The 18,058-nt window shown below is 40.8% G+C and overlaps 1 protein-coding gene across 5 annotated transcripts in view; it reads right to left on the reverse strand.

Moving 5' to 3' along the window:
* Positions 1-4,638: 4,638 nt before the first annotated feature.
* Positions 4,639-18,058, reverse strand: part of PLCL1 (phospholipase C like 1 (inactive)) — a 241,815-nt gene continuing 228,395 nt past the window's right edge. For all 5 annotated transcript variants that reach the window (XM_042444824.1, XM_042444825.1, XM_042444822.1 and 2 more), the window contains exon 6: positions 4,639-6,180. In XM_042444824.1, the coding sequence (XP_042300758.1) occupies positions 5,998-6,180 (183 nt within the window). In that variant the 3' untranslated portion in view covers positions 4,639-5,997. The remainder of the gene's footprint in view (positions 6,181-18,058) is intronic.

An 18,058-nucleotide genomic window follows, 5' to 3' on the forward strand; every position in this document is an offset into this window, starting at 1 on the left:
CCTTAAAATTGATTGCCAGGAATGGCTGGGGACATGGCTTGGGGGCTTCCTGGGCAGCACTCGGTGGTTGTGTTCTTCTGTGAGGGTATACACATGTGACCCGCCCCCCCCCCGTTCCATTCCATTCTGGTTTCCTCCAAGTTCGCCGTGCAATACGATTATATGTCGAGTTAAGGAACTTAAAAAGGACAAAAAGAGAACTTTGAGCAGTCACAAATGGATTTCCAGGCTAAAACTTGATACTTCCATGCCTTCCTGTAAATCCCATGATCGGCTCTACACTACCTTCTTGATCTGCAAGGGTTAATTAAACTTGATCTGCAACGACACAATTATCCCTTAATAAATTTAACTTAATTTTAATTATGATGTTACACTACTAGTGAACTGATTTTTTTTTTCCATTTGAAGAATACAGATTATCAAATTAATTTCCGACCTATGTTCTTGTTGATTACTTAAACATAGTTCAAAGCCTGTCCACACCCCCAAAATAATTCAGTTGTCTCATAGCTACACAATCCTTTTGTTTTTAAAACCATCAGCTCTTCCTTATTTTACAGAACCTTTTTACTTGTAAAAAACAAAATTCTGAGTATTCTGAAAGACTCTGGTACAGCAACACCATCTTCCCATTCACTTTTACTTACAGTGGTGCCTCGGGTTACGAAATATTCGTCTCCGCCATTCCTTTCGTAACGCGGCAAAATTTCGTTAACCTGAAATAGCTTTCCGTTAGCCGCTGGCAGCCTATAGATTTGCATTTCGCGCCGAAATGATTTCGTAACCGAAAATATTTCGTAACCCGAAAAACAGTTTTGCCAATCCAACTTTTCGTATCCCGGAAATTTCGATACCCCGCCTCATTTCGTAATCCCGATGCACCACTGTACTGCCGTCTGTCACAGTATCTGCAGCAGCCAAAATCCCAGGCTTGGTTTGACTAGAATATATTACTTCTCCAACACTTGAGCGGCAAGATATGACAGGCCAGCCTTGACATATTCATGTGTCATATTCATGCGTGCACACTCTCGTCTCTCTTCTGTCAATTGATTAAATTTGCACTCATACACTATGTTAGCCAACTTCGCCATCAGAGCCCCGGACCTAAACCTAAGATCCAGTTCACAGAATGAATTGGGCAGGATATGACTGCCACGCCTTGTATATTATGCCCATGGATCCAACCTTCCGCCTCAACACTTACCTGTGATCAGGTGGGTGCTGGGCAAGTATTCAAATGTGCATGCACTAAGTCAGGTAAGCTGGAACAAACTCATCTGTGGTGATCTGCTGTTCTCATGCAGGGCCCCTGCTGCAGCCCATAAGGGCAGACTCAGAGCACCTAGCTTTACGATTGTGGACAGGTGCCCTCTTTCCCACCATTAATGCCATGGGCCCTCCTCGGAGAATGCCAGCAAACAGAAAAGGGATGCATGACCATCTGCATTAATAGCTATCTGGGAAATACGGAATTTAGGAAACTTCCACTGCAACAGCCAGACTGTTGGGCTGAGACGAAGTCCGCTCCACTGAATGACATCCAGCTATTTCCCAGCCCAAGGCAGTTGGCCTGCCATTGCCTGCCATGAAGCTAGGCATGGGGGGAAACAAGAATTGGCATGCATGTATTTTAGAGAGGACAAGAGCCTAGTTGGGGTGGGAAACTTCATTGTTATTAAAATCTCTCAAGTAGTTAATGAAAAAGAAATTAAATCACCCTTTGTAAGTTAAAAGCTAATGTAATTATATCTTTGTTCTCTGTGGGGTAAGGGAGTAGTAAACTAGTTGTTTGGAATGCATATTGCAAAATCTAGCCACTTATGGTAGTCAATGTTCACATTATGTCTGTGCATTTGAGAGGATGGGAAGAGAAATCTGGTAGGTTGTATGCAAGAGCTCCCAGATGAAGTGTCAAAGAAGTTATAGAGGGGAAATCCCTTTAGGAGCAGGGGCCTCCCTGTTTCCTCAGGCTCTGCCGCTTGTTCAGTTTTTCATGTTGATCTCTAAATAAAGCAATTATACATTTAGAAGCGCCCCACAGAAGGAGGACCTTTCTTCCCGGGTGCCTGCATGATTGCCGTCTTGATAAGACTACTCCGCCCCTCAGAGTGTTCATACCAAAGCATCTTTTGGGCCCATTCTTTGAACTGGCTTTAGGTTTAGTCTATGGCTCCGTGACAGTCAACTAACAGTAAGGTACGAAACCAAATTAGTCAAGTTGCCAGAAAGAGAGACCAGAGAGCATGCTAGTGCACGATGAAAAACTTTTTACTTTCTCAGAGAGTACCAGATCTTTTTAAAGAGCTGCAACTACTTCCAAAAATAATGAGATTGCTGTTAGGATACCAAAATGATTCCAGCGGACTGATAAAGGCCAATGGTTCATGATACCAAAAGGGAAATTAACTTCCAGAGACGTCCTATTTCCATATCTGTCAAAGGTTTACAAATACATTCAGTCTTTTTTCCAAATCTATTTATTCATAACTAAGGTCTTAGTGTTTACTAAGGCCATAAAAGGTGCCGGTGGTGGATTTAACTGATAAAAATAGAACTAGTTCTTGTGTAAAGACGTTAGGCATTTTACAATATTGATTCCTCGGTGAATAATGAACATGGACACTTGATTTCTGATAACTGCAGTCACTAGGCCCAAGTTTAGGTTTTTAAGTAATTGGACGGGGGAGCTTGCTCAAGCTGGACATTTTATACTCCCGCTATTTAACATTCTAAAACCCAGTGTTGGCTCACCTTTATGTGCCTTCATTCAACTATTGACTTATGGTGGACCACTAAATTTCAGGAAGCTTTCTAAGGGCAACGGAATACTCAGAGGTGGTTTTGCCACTTCTTTCCTCTGAAATATAAACCTTCGGCACCTAGTAGTCTTTGCATCCAAGTACCTATCTTCCATCCTCACATGGGATTTGGCCTTAGAGTATTCGGCCTTTGCTTAGCTTACCTTTGCCATTTTGTATAGGCTTCGTCTTGGAGGGTCAGCTGGAAACGTGGAACTCTGTATGGAATGTTCAGTCAGCTGAATGTGAAGCTTGGACCAAATACAAAGACTTGTGGCTCTGTTTGCACTTTCCACTTATTGCACTGTGCTTCCTTTTCAAATTTGTGACAACAGGGTATGAAAAGAATATGGGAGGATGCTTGGTCCCAACCTCATTCCAACAGGTTTGTGTAATTCTGAACTAGAGAGACTCAGTTCTCAGAATAGACCTAATTTGTGTATCCCAGAATAATAGTTATAAATCTTGTTCAATTTTAGGGTAAACTTTCAAACGAAACAACCTCATGCATATCTAGCTCATGGGAGAGCTTTATGTTGTTACATTCTGGTTGGAGATTACAGAAATGAACTGAGTTTTTTAATTGGTCATTTAGCAAGGATGCCACTTCCTTTGAAGAGAGGGAAAATGCTCGGTTGTTTCAATTTTCTGTCCCTGTTCTGAAAAAGTGTATTCAGATCCACATGTTCGATATATACTCCAAAGTGATAATGAAGCTCAATTCTAAATGTATGTTGTATCGTGTACAATAATTTCCTTAAACTAAGTCAATGTTTTTCCATAGTTTTACTCTCCAGAAATGTGCAACATGAACATAATAGTGTTTAAGAAGTCCGGAATATATATATATTAAACTTGTGCATTTGAGGCGTCAAACCTTCACAATTGGCCTTTGTTAAGTTGAGAAAGATCAACACATTTTTATCAAATTAATTTTAAAAGTAGCTTTTCATAATAAAAGCAATGCTTTTTAAAAATATGTCTCATATCCTAGAACCCCATTTCTAATAGAGGTAATGCAGATACAACCGGCTGAGAAAACTGAAAGAGGAACACCAAGGGAGAACATCTGAGGCCAACTCATACAGTTGGTAAAACAGAGACTCTGTATTTATGTATCCCATAGCTTCTCTATAGACAAACAATTCAAGCAGAGCAATGATCTATGCTGAACTTTCAATAAGCTTCCATGGAACATTGGATAACTATCTGTTTTAAGCTTATTTTTGCTACCAGGCCTTGCTGGTCTGTCAGGCTACTTCGACTTCAGCACATTGTGTTTCGAGCTCATTACACAAATTGGTGTGGTGAAAATGTAGTCTGCAGATCAGGAGGAGACATGTTTGCTTTGAAACAGTCACATTGGCCAATAAACCACGCACAATCTATACCTCGTGCCAGTATTGTGGCTTACCTAACCCACTTTCAGCTTTTGATGGTACCAGTTTTAAAATGAACTAACAGCAATTCAGTGTACATTATGGCTCTGTTACAGACAGGCCAAAAATAAAGCTGCTTCGGGCCTCTTTGGAGGTATGTTGTTCAAATGATGCATGTGTCTAAGAGTCCGGAAGCGCACCAAAGCCACCCCAGCCCTTAGGATGGAGCGTGGCTTTGGTGCGGCTTCTGACTCTTAGGAACACACACGTCCATTTAAACAACATACCTCCAAAGAGGCCCGAGCAGCTTTATTGGCCTGTCTGTATGGGGCCTATGTGTGGTAAAAAGTGCATGTGCTTCTTTATTAATGATCAAGTGAGGGGGTTCATGACACCCTCAGTTCTGAATAGCTTATTCTACATATTCCTACCAAACTCAGTTGTGGTTTTGCAACAGTTGCACTCAGCACACAAAGTAAGACTTTTCTTTTTTTTTTTGTATTCGTCTTACAACTGCTGCTCATGTTGCATTTTAAAGATCTGAGCTCACAATTTGTTATCTGGAGTCAGATAAAAAAGGTCAAGAGAATAATATACATAACTAAGATTAGCAAGATGGCTCAAATATTGTAGACTGGTGGCCAATGTCCTGTAATCCACATATTTCTTCTAAAGAGCAGCAGAGGCTGCCATTTTGTGTTATTTCTACTTTCGCTCTTAGCTGCTGGAAGAATTAGCCCATGTTTTTAACATGCACTATGAGACATGGCCACTGCTCATGGGGCTTGTACAGGACTGTTTACATCAGTGAAGAAATCACAATGAGTATCTTTGAGTTTTAATCTCAGGCTCACAGTTTCTATAATCCTCTTTCAGACAATGGCTATGGAAAATAACATCCTGGAATGAATAAAGATCATTCCAGAAAGGCTAAAAATATTATGTCTAAGGAACACTTGAAACCTCACACTTCATACAGTGGGCTGACCATATCTGTGGGGCTAGCCATTCACAGATGGTAGCTCCCCCAATCGCCCTGCCCCATAGCATTTTGCAAAGCTCAAATTAATTGAATACAGCTTTGTTGAATTAAAAGACAGGCCAATTTCTTCCATTAATACGTATTTCATGAATGCATTTCAAATTGTGATTAGCAAAAAGCCAGTGGAATGTTCATCAGAAATCCAGTGGAGATCTGTCAAAAATATTTCTGACTATTTAATATTTCATCAGCATAATTTAATGGGTAGATTAATTATTTATCATTCCCTCTATAGTAAGAAATCCATTATTAATCCATGCCAATAAAAGATGGAGTTCTCTCTCTCTCTCTCTCTCTCTCTCTCTTTTTGGCTTTTTGTTTTGTTTTGCTGGTAAAATCTGTAGCACAGTGTATTAAAATCTGCCACTAAAATGATAGCACAGTGAAATTAGGCATAAAATCAATGTGTTATATACTCTACCCACCTAAGTTTTATATATATAAAAAAATCTTATCAGAAATACCAACAAAATAAATAAGGAATAGGGCTAGTAATGTAACTCATGGTGGAGCTTTTACTGGGATCTCCCCACACAGACAGATCCAGACACAGAGTTTGGAATTTTTTAAAACTGTCACTACCAAGGGAGTTCAAACTTCGGTAAATGAACTGCAATAAAACACTGGCATTGTGAGGATTTAATACTTCAGACACCCTGTAGAGGGCATTCTAGTGTAATCTTTCTTTCTTTTTTCTTCTTTTTTTAAAATGCATTAAAAAATAATTTCCTGCTATTGAAATATAAGACACACCAGACATTACAGGCTTCTTTCACAGCCTCCCATTCTCGTCACCAGTCTCCTTCTCCTCTATTGCCTCAAGGCCTCGTTTGGACTTGGCATCCACATTTCCACCTCCAGTTTTGCTCAGTCCACATGACAAGCAAGCCAGCTGAACCTGCTTCATGTTCTCTATGGCTTCATTCTTGGCATTCTTCAAGAGGTCCCCTTGCCCCTAAGAATACATTGCAAACAACACAGAAAGATGAAAGAGTCAGGCATTAATATAGATGCTCACAAATATATTAAGATTATGTTGCCCATCCTCACAAATATGATATGGAGAATGGAGAAAAATTGGCTTCACTTCCCATGGCTTCTAGGATCTGCTAATAATTTCAGCTCTACAGGTAGGAAAGTCTGTTTGCTCAGTGAACAATTTTTCCTCTTAAACTGACACAGGGGAGAGGTCACATCAGCAGGTTCAGGGGCCAAGCTTCTGTTCCTAGGACTTTCCAGAGGCCACATGGACTGTCTAAAATTGGAAACAAACAAACTTGGCAGTGGACAGTAGCCCACTTCTGATTTTGGTGAACAGAACTTTGTAAATGTTAAACTATATAGGGGGGCCCTCGGAAGGCACTGCACACCTCATCCCTCTTCCATAAGATGGAGTGTAACTTACCCTTTTTCCCTGACATCCTTGCAACCTGCAGTTTCATGCCTGCCCCTCTGGTCACCAATGACATCCAGCAGGGGAGGAGAAACACACAATGTAATGATGTGAGAAAAGTGATCCTGCTACCTCAAGTTTATCACTGCATTCTGCCCAAGGGATAGAATGATCCTACCTTTTACAGAGAAAGTGATATCAGACAAGGAAAATTGGAAGTACTGTATAATCCCATGGCAATCAGAACACAATCATGTGTGATAACTCACTACACACAAATTCAGGCAATGGGAAGTCAGTCCGAGCACAATATGTGGTTTCACGTTATTGCGTGATAGACTGCCACACGCAAATTCGGGCAATGGCATGCTATTTTTGGGCAATGGGGAGCCAGTTCGAATGCAATTTGCATTCACATAATTGCGTTAAACTAGCGACTTTAAGTGAATGCGTTCTGGCCCCACTTTCTTTTCATTCGAATTTAAGAGAAATTCCTCCCGTTTGATAAACTCTTCTGAATGGTCAAAGATAGGGAAGTAGAACAGAGCTTTGTATTGTGGGTATTGAAACATGTTTATGCATTGTTTAAGGAAAACAGATAATTCATCCATGCCATGCATCACAGTGCAAAGTTCTTTAGGTCATCACTCTACAGTCCCACGATTTCCCTTCATCAAAATCTGGCATCTGGCAACAACCTGTTGTGACTCAATCTACTGACAGATGCCATGTAATCTGGCATTCATTCTATTGCACTGACTCCAGTAAACAAGTTTGGGGAGACAATGGTAACTGGTTGGGTTCAGTACCAGTAAACAATGCTTGGAAACAACAACAGGTGGAAAGACCATCATGAGCAAAAGATTGCATCAGAAGCTGACAATATCTGGGATAATCTAACCATTCTACTAGATGATCTAATGATAACAACAGAGGCCCTGTTCAGATGGAACATTCTGGTGTGACGACTGTGCCTTTCTTCCCCTTTGCATCAGATTCAAATTAAAGTACAATATGAATTACGGCACTACTCCAGAACTCCTGGCATGGAGAAACAATCATGAAAATGCAGGGCAGGGATGGGAAATGTATGGCCCTCCAGCTATTATTGGATTGTATCTCCTATCAGCTCTAGCCAGTATGGCTAATGGGAAGGGACTATGGGAACTGGTATGCAACTATATTGAGGTGGCCACATGTTTCCTAGTCCATTTTTAACTAGATTATAATGTAAGAGCACAGGCAGGGGCATATGAAGAGGGAAATGCATGTAAGCGAGCATGAAGCATTATGATCAGCAGATCATCTCTTCCCTATATTTGGCAGAGGAAAAATAAGGGGGTGGGTGAGGAAGAAGGTGTATTCCTTCGTGCAGATAGAACATAATCCTTCCCATGAGACCTGGAAACAGTTGGCAGTCATATCTCACACTTCCTCTGCTGTGGGTTTGGGCGACTATTCCATCCGATCCCTCTAAATTTTCCTATTTTGTTGCTGCAATGAAGATTGTGTCATCAGATTACCTGGGCATCATGCAAGAAACTAATTGGCAATTACAAATGTTTGTGAATCATTTATACACTCCTGTGTTGATCCAAGCTAAATAACAAGGATAGAAACAGATGGGATGGCATTGCATCACTGATGAAATCTAGTGACTTCACACCACCCCCCATTGGTTATCAGCTGATGGCTCCAGTAAGACTGTTGTCAGAATTCAGTCACGACACAGGAATGGAAAGTACTTTGTTTCATACACTACCAAGCATCGGGACTTAATCTTAATCCTTTACATTGGGGTTACATAGATTTATATTTCTGTAAATCTCTGATTCTCAGAGTACCATTTATAGAAGTCTTGAAGGAAAATCTGTCAATGCTTTCCTTCGTAGATAAAGCTTGTTTGAAATCCGCTTTGTTATAGATGGAGCCACAGCATTTGCCCTGACTGGTAAAATCAGTGTATTAAATTTTTTTACAAGTTTTCATGGTTTAGAGACAGGCACCTACAGCAGACACCTAGTCATTTTTGTGAAGCACAAAGTGATGTTCAGTCACTCTTGAGCTATTTGGGGGCTTTTCTTATGTGCTTCTCCACATAGTAATTCAATAGAGAATTTGATTCCTGGAAGTCTCTGGATAAATGATTCTCCATGTTTAACAAGAACAATGGCAGAGCACCAATGGGAGGGGTGGAGATCTCAGTGGACACACAAAAGACCCTTGTAATCCACATGCAGCACAGAGATGCAGATTTCCCATCTCTGCTCTCAAGTAAAGAGAGAACTGGACTCTGCTGCTTTCTACTGTACAGCCAAAGGTTGTGTATCTGATGTGGCCCTGAGTACCAATGGGAAAACAACATGTTTTTAACAACTCTGTTGCTCTTGTTTCCCTGGGTATCTGATTTGCAATTGGTAAATCTTCCCATTTCATTAATGTAGGCTGGGGGGGAGGGGGGACTTGAGTCAAATGGAACCCAAAGGTCAGTTAAATACTAGAGCTATTCCAGTCTAATTTAGCTGATAAAAAGGATTCAGTAGTAGAGATAAGTGAAACTCTGTATACAATTAAAACTATTTTGTTCTAATGTATACTCTGCTAAAGATTGAGCTACGTCATGGAATGTGTAATTTAAAAAATCTGCAACTCTTGTTCTAATGCATGAGCATCCTACTTGATGCAGCAGTGTGTAATACAGCCTGCAGTTCCACAGTTTTGCAAACACTCAATTGTCCAGGCAAGCAAGTACTGAGCTTGACAGCGCCTGAACCAGATGGATTGTTTCTAGTTCTTCACGCAAAAGGTGATAATATGGGATGAGATGAGTTGCCACACTAAACAATCTTGTCCACAATGTGTACATATTTTGCAATAATACAGATGTTAAAAAAATACAGAAAACAGATGTCTTGGGAGATGTAATGAGAGTGCAGAATAAGCATGGCAATTACATAAATATGCCACTGAAACCTTTTCCAGATGATAAACCTTCTGAGCCACTTGATTTGGCAATGGGGTGGTAGTGGAGGAGGTGAACACATTTCTACGATTTCTTAGTCTGTGGGGTGGAAAAATCTTGAGCCAATCTAAGGAGGATCTCTGGTAAATCATGTTGCTTTTTGCTGCACAAAAAAGCTACATTTCATGAGGGACATCACAAGGGAAGGGTCACAAGTGCACATAGACATAGAACCTTATCGCACACATTTTAGGTGCCATTTTGGGCACAGGGAGGGGATGTTCAGGGCCACGTGTTGCCGAGGGAGAACGGATTTTACTGCACACCAAAATGTCCTCAGGCTGGCCCCATTCCAACACCTGGCGCCAGGCCATTCCCATTAAGTACTGAGGCATGTGAGTTTGCTCCGCCGGAAAGCTTCTGTCAAAGCAAAATGATGCGCCTCAGTAGTGAATGGTAACGGCCTGGCGCCGGGCAACAGAATGGGGCCGGCCTGAGGACACTTCAGCGTGCAGTAAAATCCATTCTCTCTTGGCAATGCACGGCCCTGAGTGGCCCCTGCCCCTGCCCAAAACAGCACCTAAAATGCGTGCAATAAGGTGGAGAGACAGCTGCAAGTCTCTCACTATCAGTTGTCAGGGAGGCCTACAGATACTATCAGATTCTGCCCCTTCTCTTGTTTCCTGTGCTAAACTACTGCTGGAACAAAATTATCAACTTTCATTGACAGAGGGAGTAGAACATATTGAAGTAAGTGTGCCTTCCGTGATATCTGAGGAAAGAGACCACACCAAAGAAAGGACTTAACTTCTTCGTACTCTTGGCACTTCTACTGGTTAGGCTTTTACAGTGATGAAATAGTGCAGTGGGATATACACAACACAATGATTTGCCTGAGTGAGCTGGCTCAAGATTTTCTCTCTTACGAGTTACCTGGCTCAGGATCTTTCTGGTTCCAAATCAGCAGAATCTGGAAATGCTTCACTTGACCAATCTGAATATATCAAAGTTTATCTCCTATTGTGGCCTTTCTTCATTGTCCCCATTCCCATCCACTTTCAGAACATGGCTTCCTTCATCTCAAAAGAGGTGCAGGAATAGTGCCAGCCTCCTGCACTTGCCCTTCCATCATCCTATCCCTGTGACAAGTTGCAGAGCACTACAGGAAGAAAAGTAGCTTTAGATGTGCTTATATCCTTCTCATTACCATCAAATGCATTCTCTGCATTGCATTTGATGGGAACATTGCCCCATTTTTAAAAGTTCTGAGTGTCTTTTAAAGACCAGGGACAAACAACCAATGGTTCACTATAAAGACATTCAGAGAGACATACATACATACCACAGAGAGAGCAAGAGACAGAGAGATGGTGAGCAACATCACAAAAGAAAATGAACAGCATGCAAGTTCATTTCTATACTTCTTATCAGTGAACTAACACTCCTTAAGTGGTTTACAGTTTGTAAGCCAGTTGCCCCAACAAACTGGATTCTCATTTTACTGACCTATGAAAGTATAGAGGGCTGAAAGGATGAATGGCAAACATAGGCTCATTGTGACAATATTGTCATCCTACAGGAGGGAATTATTTCATCCAACCAGCTCTTGTTGAGAAGCCATATGTTTGCCTTGGAAAACTGGGTAACAAACACAATTGACCTAAACAAAAATGCTAGAAAAATTATGTCAACACCTAAACAAAATCAAATGCTAGAAAGTATGTGAATCCACTCCAAAAAATCTAGTTAAACTAAAATAGCCCTTGGAAAAACCATCCATTGTAATAATCTAAGAGCACAGAACAATTTCCTTAGCAAAGATATATAAAGCACTCATTCTTTCCATCAAACAAAGAAAAACCACATTTCTCTGTGTTAGCCTTCCAAGGCTCTTTCTTGGTGATGTTATCACTAACTCTATATTTATTTCTATATATCTACAATATTTATTTCTAAATATCAAATAAAAGCAGAAAAAAAGTTAAAATCAGCATTTGGTAGAAATACTAATAAGACAGAAAGTTAATAATAGTTTCTTCTAATAATAATATCTTCTTAACTAAATAGGGGTGCATTTCACAAATACCTCCTTCCTGAAGATACATTCCTTTTTCCATCCACTTTTCAGTGGAGCCATTATCCTGCTGTTATTTTCACAGGGGTCTTCCCTCTATTTCAGAGGGATCATGCCCACTCATATACCAGCAGTGGCAATGCTCCACTAAAAGCCTTGTTTCTAGCAGCTGTGACATTATAACTGAACCTATCATTTTTGGCTGAATGGTGACATCAACGAACACAAATGTTTTGTCTCAGTGCTACAGCATGCAATCCAGTCGGTTTCCCTGGATGTTACCTTTACAAAGAGGAAAGGGGGCTATTTGGAGGTGGAGGGGTTGACACAGAAATTGCAGTTGATTGGGACCCCTTTGTGGCAGGGGTATCTAGGGAAATGCTACTCGAAGTAGTGGTCCCTGGACCAGTCCTGGTCCCTGAGTCACTGGCTGCCAGTCCCTGGTGAGTTTTGAGAAAGGCAGAAGCAATTGTAGACAATGGGCTAAAATATGGTGCTGGTCCCTGGCACACTGAACTCCCATGTGAAAAGAATGTGCAGCTAGTAGAAGAAGCAAGCAAGTTAATTTTATTTCTAAGCTCATCTCTGAAGATTACTTTGCTCCACCTATTGTTAAAGAGGCAAACTTTGGCAATTATTTGAGCTAGCTGCCAATGCACCACCACCTGCATTTTTACAGTAATCAAGCCACCAAGCAGTCCTGATTAGAGGTGCTGGAGAAAGTCATAGTTCCAGGAATCAGGCACAAAGCTGGGATACTTGTGATGGCTGCCTCCAAAAAGATAACATAGGGGATGCTTAGTTCTTCTGTCAAAGTAAAATCTACACTACAAAACTATTTCTGACCCAACCCATCGCCAATCACCCATTCCCGCAGCCATTACTTTAAACCCACTTGGTTAGCAATAAGAGCTGTATTTAAGCCACTAGGAGAGGGAAGGTAAAAGGCACTGATCTTTCAGTAGGTGCGAGAAAACCTTATTTTCCATAGGCCTCTGCAGATTTTTTTTAAGTTTGGTTCATTGTTATGCAGATGACCAGGTGCTGGAGTCAGGAAGGAGCAAGGGGACCTCTCTACTTGTGGCTGAAGTATCAGTGTTGTTGTTCTGACTAGTAAGTACTATGCAAATCAGTTGTTGGGACTGCACTGCCCAACATTCCTTACTATTTACTATACTGAGGAGAGTTGCAGTCTAATAACATCTGGAAAGCCATATGTTCCTCGCAACTTTTGTAAAAGAAATGTGAGGGTGGATTTAAGAGGGTGGCTACAGAAACTCATCTTTGCTTAGAAAGAAGTCAAGCTTCTGATCAGTGTCAAACTAAAATGAAATTATCATCCCATCCCTACTTTCACTAGGAAAGAGGGCAAGTTACAGAATGAATCTCAGAAGGGCCCAAACAGACAGGCTAAAATAAAGCTGCTTCAGGTCACCTTGGAGGTATACTGTTTAAATTATGTATGTGTCCTAAGAGGCCGGAGACTGCGCCAAAATCTCGTTCCAGTCCTAAGGACTGGAATGCAGCTTTGGCACACCTTCTGGCTTCTTAAGATGCATGTATCATTTAAGCAACATGCCTCCAAAGTGACTTTGAGCAGCTTTATTTTGGTCTGTCTGTTCAGGCCCAGAAGGCAGGAAAATACAGTGGCAGCAGTGGCAGTTTATAACAGCAATCCTATTCACACATTCTGGGGTGTAAGCACCACATAAATTAATTGGGTCATGAAAAGATGTACAGGATCACATGATTCAAGCCCGGCCTGTGATTTCTAGGACATGTATGCCTTAATGATTATTTTATTGATGGATGCTTACATGTTGCTTAAAGGAACAAAAATAAAAGTGGTCTCAAAACACCTTAAAATGCAGGAAACATCAGTAATATTCCCCGTACATTCCGTCCCGCACCCTCAGAATATCTGGGCAGCAACTACTTAAGGTGCCAGGGGCTAGGTTGACCTCCACCGCGAGGAAGACATTTTCCATTGCCGCCCCAGCCCTTTGGAACACGCTGCCCACAGAGCTCCGCTCGGCCACCTCCCTGGCCCAATTTAGAAAGGACCTAAAAACCTTTCTATTTCAGCTTGCATTCCCCCATTAAAGTCCAGTGGGCCTCCCTTCCTCTTCTGTGGCAAAGAGGACTGGCTAACGGGGGTTTTATTCTGTTTGTATGTAATTGTTTGTAACCCTGATGTATATGTTGTTTGATATTTTGCTGTCAACCGCCCTGATCTATGGAAGGGCGGTATAAAAATAAAAAAAAATATTTATTTATTTATTTAATATAGCATAACTTCACAACAAATAAAAACTAAATAGTAGGTCTAAAACCATATAAATACAAACATTACAATCAATAGCACACTCAAAACTGTTTCCATCAAGTAAGGGTCTTTACAATAAAAATCATAATGCTGTGGCAAAATCAGGTATATAAAATAGTTAAGATGGAATCAACCTGTAATACAGACTAGTAATACAGACTAACTTCTCCCTGTACACCGCCCTGGTTTTATAGAAGGTCGGTATATAAATGAATTTATTATTGTTGTTGTTGTTGTTGTTGTTGTTGTTGTTGTTGTAATTTTCCTTCCAAGTACATAGTGATTATTGGCCACATACAATTTCCTTTGCATTGTGGAATGGAAGGAATCTGGAAGCGCATCATAAACAACAGGACAGAGTTATAACACAGGATGGATCTAAGCTCTAGAAATAATGCAGTTTGACACCACTTTAACTAACACAGCTGTATTGTACAGATGAGGTTTTGAGAATTTGTACTTATGTGAGGCACAGGCATTCTTTGGCATAGAAGGCTAAAGACCTTGTAAAACAACAAATCCCAGGATTCTAAAGGATGGGGCTACAGCACCTAAACTAGTGTCAAACTACATTATTTCTACAGTGCAGATGCACCCACAGTTTCTTAAATCAATAACATCATACAGCTATGTAGATATCTCTACAGTTCTTTCTGTTTTCAAATGTATCCTTAACACACATTGATATGGAATTCACAATGAAAACTCTGAATGCCTAAAACTTGCTTTCAATATGCTTGGAATGTAATAGTCCCTTAACTTTACTTAATGGGCAAATCAGACTTCTTATGACAAAAGAATCCAAAATGAGTTAATTATGAGCCTTCGTGCTTTCTCTTGCTTCTGAAAGGACTGGACTGTGGATTATGATTAAACAGGCCTATTAAAGCAGGCAAGATTAGTTTGGTTAATTCTGTAATAGTCTAGGGAGAGTTCATTGTACCGTTAACAGGCTGTTTCAAAGGCTCCAGGCAGAAAGATGAGCAACTGAAGAAGCAAAGAGTGAGACGAGAATACCAGCTGTCTTGTCTACTGCAACTCCTCCAGTTAATTAACCTACGGTGTCTCGCCATTTCTTTTCCAGATGTTTGAAGAGGATATCTAATAACATCTGGACTTGACAGAGGAAGGAGATTGACTGTCAATCCCCATGTATGATAACCCACTGAGTTGTCAAAGCAAAGGTTTTATCTTCTTATGGATTGAGTAAAATCAAGCAGAATTTTAGCCACTGGAAAAAAGAATATCTGCCACATGATGTCAAATAATTGAGGGGACGCTGAAAGTAACATCAGAGAGGAGAGCCTAGAAAGATATATCCCCAGACTATATATATAAAATACAGATGACTGAAAGGAAATTTGTGTTTTTACATAAAGATGTTGGAATTTGCCAGGAAGACAAAGGGCTATCTAGCCTAGTGAAATTTGGCTTTGGTTTACAGCACCATGGAATGTATACAATGACCTCTCCTTTTTTCCACCTAACTTTAGCCCAGAACACATGACATTTTAAATTTTAATTTACTTTGGCACTCCCTGCTTAAAGGATAACAGTTTGTTGCCAGTGTTCTTTCCAGACAGTTACTCCTATTTTAAGGAACATGCTGGTATATACAGAATGGAATTTCCCCAACCTACAAGTTGTTTCTATCCTGGGAAACCTAACAACATCCAGCTGTGCTTGTGCAGCTAAATGATTTTCACCTCTGAAAGTAAAATCATAGGTTATTAGCACATCATAAGGACACTGGTGTCAGATGCAGCAATTTGTTGGTTTCACAAGGAAGTGCTTCCTAAAGCTATAGCTATAATTTGTCCTTAGAATGTTAAAAAAAAAATTGAAATAAAGAAAAACATCATCTAATCATCTTGACTTAAAACAACGGGTGCCACTCTCAAGCAGCAGACTCTCCAACTGTTCTCATTTGGCAGAGACAGTCCTGTCAACCTACTTTTTAAGCTGCCTTTTAAAAGTCCCATTTTCCTCTCCTCCTCCCACTTTCCCCTCTATCCTCAGCTTATTTCAATTACTGGAAACTGAAAATAGTTCATTTTCTGTACATGAATGCAGTTTTCTGGGCAGAAAATCATGTTTTCTGTACACAAGATTTGCTTCCTGTACAGCTGAGCATACATCTGTTGATGTGGCACATCTAGCTTTGCATCTATTTTATAAACATGCCTGTGAACACATTCAACACAATGAATCCGTACTAGTGGGTGAGTGTGAAGTCTAGATATTTCTACTACGTCTTGCTGCCTCTCTGGTCATTCTTTAATAAATCTCATCTCACAGGGGCTGTACAAACTGGCAGAAAGAGGTGGCGAAATGGATGGAGGCTGCAGCAAACAAATGCTATGGCCAACAGGAGGCCTAAAAAGAACCCATTCCCAGTGTATTCTTTTTAGGCCATTTGTGCACCATAATTATGTCTGTGTGGTGCAGCACTGTTTGAGTGCTGTGCTGTGTGGACATCATTGTGGCACAGCCAGTCTGTACGGGTGCATGCCAAGATGGCGCCCGGGGTGCGTGGTTAGGTTGCTGAGCATGTAAACACTCAGCCCCCGCATATCCCTAGTTCGGGCCCAGGCTGGCGCAAAGTGCCAGTCTGTTCAAACCCATAGACTGGGGAAAAAGTACAGGGCAATCCCAAGACATCTAGCTGCCTGAGAGAAAAGGCAAGATGAGTGTCTCTCCATTCAATTTACAAAAAATGACAGGACTGGCCACTGAACTTTATTTCAACATTGACAATGAGACCACTTTCTCTACCAGACCTGGGGGCAACAGGCCAATTGAGGAAAAGAGTGCAGGGCAGATCATGTGGCACCCACAGCTCTGCCCTTCATGAGAGGGGGAAAGCTAGGAGAACAGCCTGGAAGCAAACCCTGCTGTCCTTAGTTAACTCATTCTGCCTAATGGTGGAGCTGGCTCTGTGAAAACATCTACTAGAAATGCATGTCCATCTCTTTTTGTGTTTCCAAGGTTTTATTCATCCCCACTGAATGAATGTGTCTTCATTCCCACTGGACGATGATGTGGTGAAACCTCCACTACTTCATCTCCACCTGGGAATCCGTGAATCTGCTTTTATATGTGTCTGTGCTCATAAGACTCTCTCTGAGTACATTTGACGTAGGCAATGTCACCTTTTTCCTATGGCGCTCTAAAAATAAACTGAAGTGTTCAGGGATTGTCTCTCTGTGAAATGTGGACACACAGCCCTTCCAAGTAACTCCCTTCCCCCCAAAAAATGTTAGAGAAAGGAATGATTGGATGCTTTACTGTTCTGTACTCTTCTCCACATTCTCTGGTTCACTTGACCTATTTAAAACCAGCTATAATTTGTCGAGGATACAAACTCAGATGACTGGAGTTTTCTACTATTGTTTTTATTGCAAAGCCCTACTTCATATTGAAAGCACTGTAATCCTTTGATCAGTTTAGCAACCCTGACAGCTCTTGTATAAATCCTCTTCAACACCTTAAGAGCTCATAAAAGCTGCCAATCTGACCATGTGGCCAGGCTGCTGCTGTAAAACAAACTGCCCTTTTGCCCTGAACCATCTGAATTTAAGGCAATTTCATGCAATTCTTATTTTCAAATGAACTGATAGCATTCTGGATTCTCATCTAAGGAAACCATGAGCAGTCAGACATGCCACAGCTAAACTTCCCAAATGGTCAGGGTGGAATAATAAGCCAACAAAAATAAATATAACTTTTTAATCCAAGTTCAAAGATGAAAAATATGTGAGTTTCTCATTGGATAAACTCCAGTTTTGACTGAGAGAAACTGAGAGAAATGGAAATGTTGGAAGAAAATGAAAATGGGGCAGGAACAGTAAGACTAACAAGACATTATCATTATATGTGTTATATTTACATATCCTGTCTTTCTCCTAGTAATATCAGAGTGGCAAAGGTAGCTCTCCTCTTCACCACTTTATTTGCCCAAACATCTCTGTGAGGTTGGTTCAAGTTAAGAGAAAGCAATTGGCTCAATGTGGAAAATGGATCTAGATTTCCCTTACCATTACAGCACGTTTAGTTTCTGCATGTGTCTGGATGAGAG

Source organism: Sceloporus undulatus, chromosome 1, assembly GCF_019175285.1.
Source record: "Sceloporus undulatus isolate JIND9_A2432 ecotype Alabama chromosome 1, SceUnd_v1.1, whole genome shotgun sequence".
Taxonomy (NCBI): Eukaryota; Metazoa; Chordata; class Lepidosauria; order Squamata; family Phrynosomatidae; genus Sceloporus; species Sceloporus undulatus.